Source organism: Fringilla coelebs (assembly GCF_963513975.1).
Source record: "Fringilla coelebs genome assembly, chromosome: 18".
In the NCBI taxonomy this organism is placed as follows: domain Eukaryota; kingdom Metazoa; phylum Chordata; class Aves; order Passeriformes; family Fringillidae; genus Fringilla; species Fringilla coelebs.
Genome location: NC_140044.1, coordinates 8,129,306 through 8,146,095, shown reverse-complemented (window position 1 = coordinate 8,146,095; position 16,790 = coordinate 8,129,306). Strand labels below are relative to the sequence as shown.

Sequence of the window (16,790 nt, the reverse complement as noted above, 5' to 3'; positions counted from 1 at the left end):
GGACTGGAGGTCACCACAGGTTCTGTGGTTGGGCTTTGATGTCTGGGACCTGGATGAGGCAACTCTGGTTACAGCACCTGCAGTGCTGCCCACAGGAAGAGCATGCACACAGCTCAGCTGAGAGTAGCTGAACTTTGGGCACGTGACACTGTCACCAGCAAACTGCATCAGCTCAGATGAGAAATCTGTGAAATATAAAAACAGCACAATAGCTGAGAGAGTGCATGAGGTTGTGTTTCCCACAGCAACGCAGCCCAGCCCCATGGGTGCTCAGCAGGACTCTCCTCTCCATGGCAGAATCTGCTCTGTGGAGTGCTCAGATGCAACAGGGATGAACAAGTTGCCTTGGGAACTGTGGGCCAGCTTGTCTGCCAGCCAGGGAGCAGCTCTGCCCAAGTGGAGCTCGCCCGCTGCAGCATCTTCTGCCCTCACTTCCTCTCTCCTGCCTTGCCTTAGCATGTGCATTTAAGCTGTTGTTGTTACTGGTTTATTGACACTGTTTGGGACTGTGCTGCTTCCATTGCTGTGCTGTAACTGGTCAGGCTGACAGAGAAGGCCCAGAGTCCATTTCTGAGCAGGGAGCAGTTCCATTTCTGTGGGCACAGGGCTGCCTGCAGTGTGTGCCTGGGGTACCTGTGTCCTGGAGGAAATCAGATGCCACTAAGGTTTGAAATGCTGTGATGAGGGGAATGAAGGTGGCTCCTACTGCTGTCACAGAGCCAGTGTTGGTGCTTTGTGCCAGCTGTGTGCCCTGAGTGCTGGCTTCTGGAGGCAGTGGGAATGTGCTGCCTTCGTGTGCCAGCTCGGTTGGAGACCCTGGATGCTGATGTTAGTTGTGGTGCCAGGATTTGCTCCACTGGACTGGCTTTCCTGCAGCCTCCCCATGTGTTCAGAAGGCCTTCAGTGTTGCAGAACTGCACCCTGGCACTGGCACCGCTGCCTTGTCAGGCTTCTGGCAGGGCTTTATAAATCAGTGTGGCTGGATCTGCTCCTGGATGGCAAGGACAGGATGCTGGGAGGGCAGAATGGGAGACTTCAGCAGGTGGTGGCTGCTTCTCCCCAAGGCTCTGGCTGACATAGCTGTCCTGAGAACACACACAGATGGATTCTTTTTTGAATTCTCTTTCTGGCAGTTGAGCTTACCAGCTACAACTCCTTGTACTCAGATTTTGGATGCAACCAGAGGTGTTGCCTGTAAAAGTGCTGCAGAGTGGCAGGAAGAGATGCTGGGTGGGGTGTTCCTCCCACACTTACTGTTTGCCCTTGCTGCTGACCTGAAACTCTTGCTCTGACACAGCTTTTGCTGCTCAGTTTATTGACGTGTCTCACTGTCTGGGTAACCTACTGCAAAATAACCAGAGCTCTCCTAGGTGTGAGAATTGGGAGAGGTGCTGTTTGTGACAGCAGTGCCCTATGTCTTGCTGTATTTATCTTCTATATACCCAGGTAAGTGTGATAAAGCACACTTGCACTTGTGCTGTTTTTGGGAGTGTCTTGCTCTGGAGCCTGCTGTGGGCTGGGCAGCCTCAGCTCTGTTGCTGCAGAGCAGGGACTCCAATCTCTGCATTTGGTTTGGGAAGTTACTTCACCCTCTGCATGGGAAGAGATGGCTCAGTCCATCCCCCACCTACAGGACATCTTGCTCCCGAGTGTACAGTGCTAAATACTCTGGGGTTTGGTAGGGATCCTCACCAGCTGCCATTTGGGAGCAGGGACAGGAAGCACTTCTGCTTGGGGAGGCCTGGCTGCAGGACACATTGCCAACAACCTCACCTGGCTGGTGTGGAAATACCTTCATACTAAATGGGCTGGCAAGGAGGAGGGGTGGGGAGCAATGTTACTGCTTCTGTACCACGATTGCTAACATAAAAATACACTGGAGACCCTGTTTCCCTTGGAGCATGAAGTGCACAGGGCTGGCACATGTGACAGCTGATGTGCATGTGTGAGTGGAATATAGCGCATGTACATTGGGAGGAATTGTGTGTGTACACAAATGAGGCATCAATAGACAAAAGAAGCCAGTGTGTATGAATGATCTTAGCTGTGCCAGTGTGTATGAGTGATCTTGGCTGTGCATGGGGTGGGATGTGTGTGAGACCCTTTTGGTGAACAGATTTGTGCACACTGTGTGGCACACAACTTGTGAGCCATGAGCAGGCAGTGTAGAATGATGCTTCGTGGTTCCCAGGGAAGTGTTTGTCCAGACAAGTGAATGCAGACAGGAAAGAGTGCAGCAGACATTCCCTGTTTGGGAAATGGCCCCATTGGTGGAGGCACACAGGGGAATGGCAAGTGAGGGAAAGAGCTGGAGAAATATGTGGGAGCTGTCCCTCCTCTGAACTGTTCAGATTTCTGCAGGGGTCTGTGCAAAGCACAGTCCAGTTCCCTTTCTGTGGGGAGTACATGGACATCTAGCCCAGGATCATTTGCCTTTCCATTCACCCTTTTTCTGCTCTCCTCTACTCCTCCAGAGTAGCAGCTGACAGGAGATGAATTCTGCAGACTGGTGCATGTTTCATGAGTAGATCAGGCTGTGGCTGGTATTGCAGAGCTCTGGTGGAACCTCAGGGTGTTGGTGCAGGGAGAGATGGATGCTGCATCCCCTTCTCCTGATCAGGCTCCTTCTCTCCATGTGGTCACTGGATGCAATGTACCTTGGGCTGAAGGTCTTGTGTCTCAGCCCTCAGTGCCTTGAGGGTGGCTTGAAGCTTACACCAGAGCCCTTTTTGAAACTGTTACCTTTAGAGTCAGCCAGGTGGCAAATTCTTGAACAGATGCTTTTCTGCTGCCCATGGCTGCAGAGGTGAGATCACAGAGAGGTTCTGCAGGGGGGGCTTGCAGGAGTGTCTGCACAGGCTGCACCTCCCATGCTCAGGGGCTGGTATCCCTCAGTGTGAGCCTTGTCTGCCTGTGCAGGGCTGCTGTGCTCCGGTCCTGTGCAGGCAGCTGTGCTGTGCCAGGAGTGCTGCTGCACAGCTCCTAACAGTGTGGGTGGGCACCAATGACTCCCTCCAGGCACAGATCTCACTCCTCTCAACAGCCAGGACCATGTGGTGAGGAGGTGCCCTTGTCAGCAGGATCCTTGGTCTCTGAGTCCCTGCTGGAGCAGATGTCTGCAGTGCTGAGAGCTCTGCAGCCCTCCCTGTGGTGTTCCTGCTCTGGCAGGACCTGCGGGATTTGGCCTGGCTGTGGAGCACCTGGGGCAGGGCAGGGTGGGAGATACTGAGCAAGGCTGCAGGAGCAGCAGAGGGGGACACTGGGCCATGTTTTCACACCAGCTCTGACACCTTGGCTTTTTCCAGGCTCCTGGAGATCCTGCTGACTGCCCTGCACCTCCCTGCATGAGCCAGCAGAGAATGGAAGTGACCAGAATCATCTGGGCAAAGGACCCTTCACCAGGCACTGGGATGGTGTCCCCCTGAAGATGGGAGTTACAAATGGCCTTGTGAGCAGCACCTGTGGCACAGACCCCTGCCCTGCCACACCCCTTGCACAGTAGTCCCAGGCTGCCGCAGGACAGGCAGACGTTGGCCACGGCAGCTCATCCTGCCAACTCCTCTGGGAAAGGCTTTGTGGAAGAGCTTCCTCCTCCTCCTGTGAATGCCAGCAGTGGGTGGCAGTGCCCCGTGTGCCCGCAGGCAGGGTGGGCAGCAGGCTGTGCATCGCCCCATTCCCCAGCCAGCCCCAGCAGCAGCCCAGCACGGAGCCCTGCAGCTCTGACCCCGGGGACAAATGCCAGCTGCCAGACTCTTCTCTGGAGACCCAGGAGCAGCCTGCGAGGCACCAGCACTGACTGCTCCCACGCCAGCAGCGGGCAGTCCGGGCCACCTCTTGTCACAGATGTGACTCAGGCAGGACAGGAGCGCTCCAGCTGCAGGGCACGGCATGCAGCAGGGCCGGGGATGCTCTGCAGTGACCGGGCGGCCTCACGCTGCTAGTGTGGACTTTCCTCCTACTTTTCCCTAAAGGATGCTGGCTGCACATCCAGAAGCTCCTGCTGATGCAGCCTCCTAGAGTGCCATGGCGAAGGGTCTGCGGGGCTGCTTGTGCACCATGCTGCTGCTGTTCTGCGCCATGCAGGAGCTGGGCTGCTGGGCCATGCACACGGCGGGGCAGGGCCCTGGCCTCGGGGAGCCCGGGGACCCTGCGCTGCTGGCCGGCGGGAGAGTGAAGCGGGGCTGGGTCTGGAACCAGTTCTTTGTGGTGGAGGAGTACACGGGCACGGAGCCGCTCTACGTGGGAAAGGTAAGCTGACCTGGTGTCCCCGTGGGGCTGACAGGGGCAGGGTGGAAATGCTGGCAGTGCTGAGCAGAGAGAGGGCCCTTGTGCAGGTTGTTCACGGGAGCCTGGCTGGAGAAATACTTTGTGGGTTGTGATGGCAGGAGCCTGGTCCCTGCTGGGGGTGGTGAGGTGAATGTGCTCCCAGAGGTGATAACAGGACACACCAAGATTTACATCTGTGCTCCTACAATGGTATACTGGCTTCTTGTGGTGTCTGGGGTGTAAGAAGCCCTGTCTCTGTGGGAGCTGCTGGCAGGTGCCAGTGCCTTGCTGGGCAGGACTGGGTCTGCAGGTGGGAACTCACCACGCTTCCCTGGTGTGTGACCTCCTGGGAAGGCTGGACATGGACCTCTGCTCCCCCCATCCTGGTGTCCTGAGGCTGAAGGAGCATTTCACCTTGGAGTTGCTGGGCTTTATCCTTTTCTGGGAGCTTTGGAGAAGCAGCTGCCCCACATGTCAGGCAGATGGGTTGTTTGTATTTGGGTGAAGGCAGTGCTAGCTGTTGGGACCAGTCAGAGGAACACACTGGAGCTGGAGGCAGGGGCTCACCCTGAAGAAAAGTGCCCAAGAGCTCATACAGCAGGGCTGTCTGATGGCCTCAGCCGTCTGGGCATGAGTCTGGAGGAGCTTGAAAATGGGTTTCTTGGCTGGGGGCCAGCGGGATTTCAGTGGTGATTTGTGTCCGTTTCAGCAGACACTCAAAGCCGCGCTCCTGCGCCGCCCTCGGAGCAGGCACAGCTAATTCACGGCTCCCCTGGGAGAGCACCGGGGCTGTCACAGGCCTGGCAGTGCCTCGGCTCCAGCTGAACCCAAAGCTACAGCTCACCCGTTTTACAGCCCCTTTCCACATCACCCACCACATCACCCGCCTGGCTCCCGGCAGCAGCACTGACAGCCCTGCCTGTGATCCCCAGGGCTGGAAGCAGCAGGGCCAGGCTTCTCCTGCTGCTGGAGAGGATGGAGCGCTCTCCTGGGACTCTCCTTGTCCCCAGCAGCGTGCAGCCCTCTTAGCACAGTCTGTGGGTCCGGAGCCTTCCTGCACTGGGGCTTGCCCTCCGTGGATGCCTCTCACACACCTACATGTGCTTTCTGAAGGGCCGATACCATTTCCATAAAATCTGGGTTCTCTAGCTAATCCTTCTTCTGAACTGTAATTTCCCCTGAGGCTGCTGTCAGTTTGATGTGGATTTCTTTGGGTTTTTTAAATAGAATTATGGGGTCAGCACTAGTTACAAACTTCTGCATGTGGACAGATCTATTTTAGATAGAGGAGAGGATTAAAGGGAAAAAAGCAGATTTAATTAAGTTGCTAATATTTAAAGAAAATTGATGAACTTGGGCTTTATGAGTTGGAGCAAACAGAGTGTGCCTTTATTACGGGCTAGTTTTTATTTGATTTTCTTTCTTTTCTAGCCCCAGAGTCATTTTTTATTTGTGTATCTGTGCTTTCTGTTTAATTGCTTTTAATAAGGAATGTGCACCTCTGTTCATATTTAATTTTGATTTAATTATTAGTATGTAATTAATGGCTTCGTAAGAATTCTGGTTGTAGTCTTTTAGGACAAGGAAACAATTTCCCTGTTTAACAAATGGGACAGATCAGCCTGTTGTCCTCCCTCTGGATGTCCCAGCTCTGCAGACACTGCTCTCCTTGCTTGGGGCTGAGCTGTAGGCAGGGCTGGGTGGTCCCTCTGCTCTTGGGGCCCAGTGTGTGCCAGAGCTGTGTGACATCAGCCTCCTGCCGTGCCCAGGGGTGGAGGGAGCCCTGAGGCTGCGTGGGAGCATGGTGCTCCCCAAGCCTGCCTGCTGTAACAGGGAGGAGAGAGCATCCCTGGCATGTGGTCTGTGGCATCTCCCCTCGTGTTTCTGTAGTCTCCATCCAGCCCTCCCCCATTAGTTGTTGTTTAGCCAAGCAGCACAGATTTAGCTCTTTTAATCTTCCCCTGTAAATCAATCTCTGCAGCCCCTTGAGCCCAGGCTCCATTTTTCTTCCTAGCATTCCGGTTTGCAGGGATGCCGGTGTCTGCTCCAAGCAGTCAGTGATGAGCAAATATGTGAAGAGGATGTGCTGAGAGCTCAATGTGGTGCTGGATGCTTTATCTCTAGCCTAATTATTAATCATGAGCCCGGTGTTCAGCAGGAAATGCAGGTTTCTGCTGCCTGCGCTGTACAGACCCGGTGCTCCTTCATTCTGAAAAGCTCACAGAGTAGCAGTGAGAACTGGGAGGGGATGATAAAGTGAAGAGGGCAGCAAGCTCTCCACCAGCCAGCAGGGAGGGTTGGGACTGGATGGCCGGGCTGGGATGACCATCCCCACAGGATGCTTCAGGTGGCCAGGGTGGGGTGGCCACCCCATAGGCACATTTGCAGCCAAAGCCACCACGGTGGTCCCAGACTCTGCTGGGCTCACAGCCCTATTTGTGAGCTGAGTGAAGGTCTCCTTCCAGGCAAGCCTTGAGAGATGTGTCACCATGGGCAGTAATTTGTGAATGTTGTGCAAAATGCACTGAATTGCCTAACGTGTGGGTCCCTCACTTGTGAAATAAATACATAAACTGTATCTAACAAGACAAATATAATGAAGGCATCGTAAAAAAAGAGGCAGCTCTGGTATAAATTCTTGCTGGTAGAGCCGTATGTCTGAAAGGTGGATTATAGAACTGCAGTTTGGAAGATTGAATGGCCCATAAACATTTTCATATTTCATTAGCCGATTAATGGACGGCTTTTTTCTTTTTGTGGAGGGGGGACATGACTTTGCTGATTCTAAGCAAAAATTGTAGGAAACAAATGAAAGCAGCTGATGAAACCTTTCCGGGGGCCTGTCCCATTATGGATTGTCCCAATTAATGCCCATGCTGCTCTCTGTCAAGATGCATTCTGCCTGTCCAGTTACTGTTAATAGATTTCTCATAAGTGGCTGGATTGTAAAAACCTCATAACTCAGTTTAATGCCACCAATAAAATTATCTCTGGACGTCTGGCCTGGATTCCAGTCAGCTCTTGGTCCATGGGGAACTGCTGTTTACCCTTTCTTTTCCTAATTCCAAACATTGTCTTAATTAAAAAATGAAGCAGCAGAGATTGTCTGCAAAGGCATCTTCCTCAGGGTCTGTTTTTATTCCTGAACATGAGCCGATTTGTCACACTTTTTTGTGAGATTTTGTCCCAGGTGGGGCTCTGGGCATGATGATGGGATGTTGTGACCCCTGTTGCCCTGCAGCATAAACCCAGCAGGGAGATTTGTCAGCACCAGCTGCCCAGATCGTGGAGGGTGGCTGGGGCTGAGGCAAAGCAGGTGGATGAGGATGGACTTTGGGCAATTTGTTGTGTAGAAGGGAGGGGATCCCATGCTGCCAGAGTCCTGGGTCCTTGCCCAGAGGGAAGCCTCTTTCTTTGGAGTGCAGTTAAGTTGTCCTTTGCTTTTCCATCATCTCATAACCTCTTATTAAAGGGGTTTGTCCCTTGGTTTGTAGTGGGGGTGGGCACTGGCAAAATCTGTAATCTGCTGAGCTGCAAAGGCAGGCCTGAAATTCAGTTTATGGGGCTTTCCTTCATGCACAGGAGTTTTCTGGTGATGTTCTCTGTCACTGTCCAGTCCAACAAGAGCAGAGGGAGCAGAGGAGCATCACAAAGGGACCACGGGCATCTTGTGCAGGTGGCTGGGGTTGGGTACAACATCCCCAGCCTGCTCCCACCCTCTCCCTCTTTCCCTGGCAGATCCACTCGGACTCGGACGAGGGAGACGGCTCCATCAAGTACACCATCTCCGGGGAGGGCGCAGGCACCATCTTCCTCATCGACGAGATCACAGGCGACATCCACGCCACCGAGCGCCTGGACCGGGAGCAGAAAACCTTCTACACGCTGCGGGCACAGGCCCGGGACAGACAGACGGACCAGCTGCTGGAGCCCGAGTCCGAGTTCATCATCAAGGTGCAGGACATCAACGACAGCGAGCCGCGCTTCCTCGAGGGGCCCTACATCGGCAGCGTGGCCGAGCTGTCCCCCGTCGGTAGGTCTGCTGTGGGCTGGGAAAGCTGCACCTCTCTCCTGCCAAACCTTTGAGCCCGCTGTACCCCACAAAAACCACTTGCAAATCTCAGGGATTGCAGAGCTAGGGAGCCAAAAGGGAAAAATAAATAAGGTGGCTTAAGAAAAACAAGTGGATAAATCCTCTGAGCTGATTGCCAGCCTTTGGCTGAGCGCTCAGTCTCAGCCCTAAGCCGTGCTCTGGGGACGGGTCGTGGTGGTGCCAGCTGCCTGCTGTGCATTGACTCTGGCTTTGCACAGCCCCCTCCTTCCTGCATGCTGGGTGGTTGGACTGAACCCTCACAAATCAAGGGGCTCACGTCTGCCTGTGGTTCAGATTGGTCTGAGTGGTGCTTCTCCCCCAGCTCAGGCCATCCTCTGTGTGCTGCCTTGCCTTCTGAGCCCCAGGGCTGCTCAGACATCATCCCTTGGAGCATCCCCATGCAGAGCTGCCAGGCCCTTCTCTGCCCCTCTCTGAGGGGCCAGGCCTGTTGGCTGAGGTTGGGGAATTCATGTCCCTGTGGCAGAAGTGTGGCTTCCCTGTGTTAGCCTTAACTGCCCATCCCCTGGGCACCAGGCCCCTCTGAAGTGTGTTGGTGATCAGCCTCACTGAACCTCTAAGGGCCAGGCTGATGATGAGGCTGCATGAGTCCATGCCCCTGGGATGGCAGAGCAGGACAGTCAGCATTGTGCCCACTCAAGCTTTGGGAGGGGTGCTGGGAGGAACCCTCACTTCTGCTGGGTTCCCATGTGCTGAGCACGGCTGGAGTCCAGGAGAACGGCTGGAGCTGCACTGCCTGAAGCCGCAGCGTTCCCTGTGCACACTGGGCTCTGTCCTACCCCTACAGCAGCTGTGTGTGCTGCAAGAGGAACTGTAAAGCACTGTTCCCAGAGGCTGTGTCCAGCTAGCAGACAGCTTGTGAAAGGCTGGCATTGAAGATCAGGCAGGACCCCAACACTCAGCAAGGGCTGAGTCAGCACAGGGGACAGCAACAGTGCCAGGACTGCAGAGAGCCCCCAGGGCAAGGGGAGCAGCTGAGGGCACCAGGGGCTTGAGAAACCAGCTCAGGGGAACCACCAGGTCCTGCTGTGCTGCTGCAGGAAGGTCTGGCTGCAGAGGGCAGGGGATGGTGCTCAGGTCTGCACTGCCTCAGGACAGAGCTCCAGCCCTCCATGGCTCATGAACAGCATACTGCAAGGCTGGTGCGTGGCCCCCAGCAGGTACAGATGTGCAGGAATTGCACCAGAGGAGCTGCTGCTGCCTGGATTCTGTTCATGTTCTCCTGAGGCATCCCAAGCTCTCCTTCTGCTTCCAGTTACCTGTGCAAATCCTCCCCTCAGTCAGAGAGTGACCCCTTGAACTACAGCCGGGTGCTCCTGGAGAAATGAAAAGCAGCATGTAGGCACCAAAGCAAGAGGCATCCTGTTCCCAAAGGGAAGAAAGAAATTAAATTAATCTAATTTGCTTGAACAACATTTTAAAAAGCAAGGAATTCTCAACTCTGGGTATTAGACAAGGATCCCAGTTCTTTGAAAATCACTAACAATTATGGAGCTGCCTGATCAGACTGATGTGAACAAGACATATCAAAGGAGACAGTTTCTATGCGAAATTGGAGATCAGAGGGAGAAAGAAACACGGTTTCACAACATGAAAGAAGGCGATTCCTGCAAATTAAAATACTCGGAAGTTAAAAGTGAAGAGAAGTGCTGTGGAGGGTGTGGGCTGCATTTCCCAGCTGTGTGCTTAGAGAGGAGAGCTGGAGCCAAGGGCCCGCTCTGCTTTCCAAGCTACCTGCCTGCCACAGCCTCGGAGCCTCCTGCAGCCCGGCCATCCTGGGCAGTGCACGGGCTCCTCCAGAGCAGCCTTGCCCTGGAGAGGGCCCAGGGAGGGCCTCACACATCATCCCCCCGTGGTGCTTTCTGCTCAACCCTCCGAGGTTCAGCAGCTGGGAGGTAGATGGGGCTGGTCATGGACCTGGTGTGAGAAGTTCAGCTCCAGATGCTGCAGGAAGGGCTGAGGGTGCAGGATGTGGGAAGCTGCTGGGCCAGGGACATGAATTTCAGGATATTCTTGTGGAAAGAGACCTGCCAGGCCCTTTTTGTGTGGGAGTGCTGCTTTTGTGGCATCAAGGCTGGGTGCAGCTGTGCTCATGGCTTTGTTGTGGTTGGTATTGATTATTAATATTTGCTGTCTCTGAGCTGGACAGAGCATCTCCCCTAGAGCTGTGGAGTGTTTCCATGTGAGTGACTGAGGAGTGTGCCTTGCTGCCTTCCTGAGTGTGGTTGCAGGAGATCCCAGCTTGGTGTTGGCCAAGCAGGAGAATGAGGAGCTTAGGAGAACTTAGGTTGGCTATTGGTGTATCAAGATCAAAGCCTGGGGACCTGCTGGTGGCCATGCCTGCTCTCAGCACCACTTGGATTCATCTGTAGTAGATGAATGTACTAAAAAGAAGGGTGACTGGGATGGGGCCACTCCAAGGGCAGGGCTGCTCTCCAGCTTGGAGCTGTAGGGAGCTGCTCATTCCCTGTCTCTGCTGCTCTGCAGCCTTTGCTCTCCATCCCAGCCTGAAGAGTCAAGGGTGACCCCTTCTTCCTCCTCCCGTGGTCTTGCCTTCCCAGACCTCGCTGGGGTTTGTGCTTGGGTGGTTTTTGTTCTCACTCAAGGCAGCTCTCAGCTGCACTCTCCATTCCCTGCCAAGAGCAGAGCCCCAGCTCCCAGAGGTGGGTGCCTTCCTGGGGCGTGAAGAGGAATAAACCAAATACAGTCAGATCCGCTCGGTGACAGCAGGAGCAGATCAAAGGACATTATTTGCATAATGAAGGAGTACTAATTGGGAGGGAAAGTCATTTGATTTCCTAGTGTCTAAGAGGGAATAACAAATGAGAGAAGTGCACAAACTCTCAGAGCAACTGGGAGTGCTTTGCAGCACAGCTGCCCTTGCTCTGTGCTGGGGCCAGGGCAGTTTGTACGTGCTGCCTGAGACTGGGGGTGCACTAAAGGCCTCTTTGTTCCAGGATCTTGCCTTGGCAGTGGTCAAAGTGCATTCTCAGGAAGGAGGAGCAGCACACACAGGACATGTGATGCTCCTCTTAATATTCTCTCAGCCAGCATCTGTTTTCAGCTTGGAAATTTCTTTGGCTGTGGGTGGTTTCTGGGGGTTTAGTCAGCTTTAGTATCTGTCTTCCATGAACTCATCCAGACTCTTTGTAAACCTCTGCAAAGGGAAAAGAAAAAGGACTGCTGTTGTTATCTGATGGATCAATAGTGGCAGATGCAGGATGGTCAGGAGGATAAGGGATTTGTAAAGGGCAGAGGTGGTGCCTGGAGCTAGCCCCAGCCTATGAGCCAGGCTGGAGAAGTCATTGTTTTCTACCCAGGAATATCCTGCTCTTGGAAGAAGCACATCCAAAATGGAAACTGACCCAAGAGCTTTATCTGGCCTCCCTTGGCATAGCAGAACCAGCTGCAAAACCAGCAGTTGGCTTTTCTGGAGAAACCTGGTCTGGCTTGGGGCATCAGGAGCAGTAGTGCAGCTGCTGTGGGAGGTTTGCAGCCTGGCAGGGAGGGCAGCTGTGTCTGCAGAGGGTTGGAGAGGTCCCTGCTCAGCCCCCAGAGGGAGCTGGGCTGGAGGCAATGCCCTGGAGTCACCCAGGCTGAGGAAGGCAGGGGCTCCTGGGGAGGATTTTCACTGACTGCCCTGTGCCCACAGTGTGCAAACCAAGGAGCAGTGCGTGTGCAGGATGGGGCCTGAGCTGCAAATGCTGTTTACAGCTTCACTGCTGTCCTGTCACCCCAGGGAGAGGCTGCTGGTCAGGAGCTTGCAGGCTGCTCTGTGCTGGCACCCCAGGCTCAGCCTCTGTGGATACCCCTGGGTGGATCTGTCCAAAACATCACAGCTGAGCAGAATCCAGCACCAGAGGGAGAGACCTGCAGCTTCGGGAGAATGTAGGACGGGACCCAGCCAACTGCCTTGGAACTGCAGGATCTTCCTTCACCTTGTTACAGGAGGTGCTAAAATTAGCTGCATTTTGGGCTCCTTTCCTGATCTCCCTGGGGTCTGCTTAGCAGCTGTCTGCTGCACTGAGGCGTGAGCCCAAATCCAGCACACGATGCCTCCTGTTAGACAGCTCTGTTGGCTGCACAGGGTGGGTGCTGCAGCCCAGAGCTCACTTGTGGGGTGCTTGGGGAGCAGGCAGGGCCTGGAGTGAGGAGCATGCCAGGAAAGGCACATGCTTCCATCAGAACATCACTCCTCCCTTGGTGCATTTCACTCTCATTTCTCTGTGTAGCACCATGTCCAGATTAGAAGCGATTTGGCTGTACAGACAGAAACTTGGGGTCAAGCCCTGACTCCAGCACAAAGCTGGCTGAATGCAGAAGTGATTATTGTGAAAAGAAATTGTTTAATCTCCGTGCTGGAAGCAGAGAAAAACACTTTGTTTACCATACAGCCAGAACACTTGCAGGCAATCGGATTTCCCCCACACCCCCCTTGCTAGAAAGTGCTAAAGTCACTTGTGTGTATCTGGAAGCTGCTGGGAGCTGGGGCTGCCCTGTCTGTTTGTCCTTGGTGAGGGAGTCCTTCCCCTTCTGCACTGTGCTCTAGGTCACAGGCCAGGCTCCAAACACTGCCCTGCCCTAGTGAGGATCTCATCCAGGCTGCCTTTGGCAGCCCCTCAGGGACCTGATCCTCTCCCTGGGATGCTGTGGTTTGCTCCCCATGGCACCACGTTTACCTGCTGCATGCCAGGGGCTGTGGGGGGCTTTGTGCAGTGCCTGGCCAGACCCCCCAAAAGGAGTTTCACAGCAGCACACTGGAGCAATTGCACCCTGCCAGGTTACTGCCCTGGGGCTTGTCCTGCAGGGTGAGAGGGATGTGCAGTGAATCTCCTCTGGGCCTGGCTCTCTACCAAGTCAGGATGTTCAAAAGAATGCAAGAAACTCGCTTCTGCTCCAGTAATTTTTAAGCTACTCTAGTTCTTTTTTTTTCCCTGGTGTCCTGCCTGAATGTGTCTGGGATGCACCAGCCACTGCAGGTGTTTGGGGCCAGGCAAAAGCTGTAAATTGCATTGTTCATAAACTCCCACCTGCCTCCTGCCCCATGGCACCCAGGCACCTGGGGTGAGAGTGCTGCACGCTGGCATCAGGCCAGGGAACAACGTGGCTTTGCATGACACAGCACTCCTTGCAGGGCTCTGATGTTCTGCAGGGCTGAAGTGCCCGAGTGCTGTCCTGGAGCTGGCCAGGTCCACACAGGAGGGGTCCCAGCATGGCCAGGAAGTGCCCCTGGTCTCTGCCTGAGCTGCAGGTGGCAACTGAGCCCCAGAGCTGGTCTGGAGAGCATCTGGAGGCTCCTGGTTTCACCACAGAAGGGTGACTGCTGCCATGAGGGGGGACAGCCAGCCAGCAAGTGCTGGTTTTTCCTGCTGCTCATTTGCTTCTTTGCCTGCCCAGAGCCTGGCTGTACTTCTGTCCCTGGGGAAGTGACAGGTCCCAGCCTCTTGCTTGTGGATTCAGTGCAGGGCCTCTCTGCTCGTGGATGTGTTTGGAGTTTGCCTGTCAACATTTCTTTTAGCTGAACGTGTTTGGAGTGAGTGGCATAGCAAGTGGTCTGGAGCTCTCAGCCTTTCCATGCAGGGTGGCTGGGATGGCCCCAGAGGCTCTGGGTCCCGTGGGAAGGCAGTCACAGCTGCCAGCACAGGCTTTCCAGAGGTGCCCTGCAGAGCCCTGTCCGTCCCATGCAGGGCACTGGGCTGAGCTGCTGTGCCCTGCCAGCCCTGGGGACACTCAGCATGGCAGGGGGGCTCTGGGGGCTGGGCTCTGCCCTCAGGGCAAGGGACCCTGCAGAGACACAGCTCCTGCAGCTCCTGGGGTGTCACCGCGATGTTTTCTGGAAAATCCCTTCGTCAGGATTTCTTCTCCTGGGAAGGTGAGAAGCCCCAGCTTCTCCATGTTTGGCTGCTCTGGGATGTGGGCTGGAGATGGTTTATAAAAACATGTGAATTGTTTTAACTTAAGGACCAATCACAGCCAGCTGTGTTGGACTCTGAGGAGTCAGTCACAAGTTTTTATTATTCATTCTTGTGAATCCTTCTGTCTGTATCCTTCTCTTTGGTATAGCTTTAGTACAGCATTCTTGAATATAATACAATGTCATGAAATAATAAATCAGCCTTCTGAGAACATGTAGTCAGATCCTCATCCCTCACCTCGTGCTGGGGACCCTCACAAACACCCCAGTGCTGCCAGCAGGGAAGGGATGCTGCTGGCAGAGCTCAGGGCTGGCTGCTGGCCCTGGCAGGTCTCCAGGATGGCTCAGGGTGTGCAGTGGGGACAGCCCAAGCAGGGCCCAGGGGGACAGAGGATGGCTGGCAGCCACAGTCAGCTGGGCTGAGGGAAGCACTGCTCTGGAAGTCAGGGTCTTGCTTTCCCCTTCCTTCTGGAGGAAATCAGGGTTTGTTTGATCTGCTGTGCCAGATCTCACCTTTGCAGAGGGAGAATTAGAGATGGATTCTGACCTGTTAATTTTTATGTAAAATTGTTGGTTTCCTCTGATCTGGGGAGTGAGCTTGTCGGGGGAGGAACCAAGGTCTTATCTCATTTTACATGTCTAATTATCTCTCTGGATATGGGCTCAGGCTTCTTGGTTATGGGAGGCGGGTGATAGAGTACATGATGGATGTTTAGATTTTATTTAGTGTATCTTTTATGGCTAAGGCATGTGCCAGAAAACTAAATAAAAGCTGTACATTCTGTACTTGCTGTGGGCAGTGCTGTGCTTGGAGAGCAGGGACTAATATTGGAGCAGGGTGGGAGCCAGGGAAAGCTTGTCTCTGCAGGAAGGAGGGGACCAGGTTAAGCTAAAATTGAATACCACTGCTCTTCACATGGGAAGGGGATAAATGGAGGTTAGGGGAGGATGCTGGAAAGTTAAACTAGTAAATCCCTGGTACCCTTTAGGTGACCTTGAGCAGGCACCTTTGCAGACAAGAAGTCAAGGCACAAAATGGGGTTAGTGTTCCCCACGTGGCTGATGTTGCTCTTTTGTTAATGAGATGCTGTGAGGGCAGGTGGGGAAGGGCAGAGCCTTCATCACCTCTGGCATTGCTGGCTGCAGCCCAAGGGCACTGTGGCCCATCTCTGCCTCTGAGTGAAGGTGTCTTGCTGCAATGCTCCTTGTGCTGCTTGGTTTCCCTTGCCCTTGAGCAGAAAACTCTGGTCCCAAACATGGGGCTCACCCCTGGCACCTAGAGCTGCTGCCCTGTTTTTCCAATTCTTGGGAGTGTCCAGCAGCTGTGGGCCAGGAGCTTCCAGTGCTGGCACAGGAAGCCTGAGAGCAGCAGCCCAGCTCACCTGTCCAAGGCATGGCTTGGCATGGTGACACAAACTGCTCTGGGGGGGCACAGCTCCTGCCTCCTCTTCAGACTCTGCAGTTTGGCAGCACCCAGGTAAACACTGGACCACAGAGAGTACAGCTGTGCCTGACAGGGATGGATTAGGAGGTGAGTTATGCAATTGGATGAATGCATCTCCAGATGCAGAGTCTGGTGCAGTTCAGTGGCCAGCCTGCCTCTCATGATCCCTGGTTTGGGATGACTGCACAAACAGGGCTGGAACAGGAGGCTGTGGTGTGGTCCTTGGGGCACCTGCTCTGTCTGAAAATGTGCAGGCTTGAGCAGGGTATGCAGGGCAAGGGCAGGGAAATAAACTGATGGGCTTGGGTGCTGTGGGCGAGGTTTGAATCTCCTAACCCTCAACAGGAGCAAGTGGTTCTTGGAGCATGGGGTGTTTGTGCAAGGTCAGCAGGCTCTGCCTGTGCTGTGGGTGCAGGAGGGGGTGCTGCTGTGGGCCCTGGACTCAGCTGATTGCTGCCAGGCTGTGCCCTCTCTTGTTCCCATGGGCAGGTGCTGCTTTCTGTGATTCTGAGACACTGGCACCTCCAGCATCCCTAGGAGGCTTCTCTACTGCAGCTGGGAGAAGGATACTTGGAGACCCTGGTGTCATTTCCCTGCTCTGGTCCCTTTTTTTGCTTTCTGATCAGAAGCTTCCCAAGGGAGCATGCCAGGCTGCCCGGGGGAATGTGCAGTGCTGGTGTGGGAGTGATCTGCCTTGGCTCATACCTGCCTGAAGGAGTTGTGTTATGGCAGGGAGAGGAGGAGGAAATGCAGCAATAGTATTTCTTAAACAGTTGTTTGCGAGGCAGAGAGCCAGTGTTGCCGTGGTGTAAAATCTGGACGTGCCTGGCAGGGATGCACCATAACTTCACTGGAGACAGCAAAGCATAAATAAGTTGACTCAAACTAGCTTGTTGCTGAAGACTGATGAGGGGGATTCTCCTGTTATCAGCAGAGCTGCAGCTCTGAGAAGGCTGCCAGGGAGAATGAAGAGCAACCATGGTAACTGCTCGTTTCCCTCAGTGAGCACCCTTTCCAGGAGATCAGAGTGAACTGGACTGGGGGAGTGTGTGCAT

At 54.3% G+C, this 16,790-nt stretch overlaps 1 protein-coding gene across 1 annotated transcript in view; it reads left to right on the top strand.

The window, feature by feature from the left end:
* Positions 1 to 4,023: 4,023 nt before the first annotated feature.
* CDH22 (cadherin 22) overlaps positions 4,024 to 16,790 on the top strand; it is a gene marked incomplete at both ends in the record, with an annotated part of 48,768 nt that continues 36,001 nt past the window's right edge. The window contains 2 exons of the mRNA XM_084217640.1: positions 4,024 to 4,248; positions 8,005 to 8,299. Of these exons, the coding sequence (XP_084073766.1) occupies positions 4,024 to 4,248; positions 8,005 to 8,299 (520 nt within the window). The remainder of the gene's footprint in view (positions 4,249 to 8,004; positions 8,300 to 16,790) is intronic.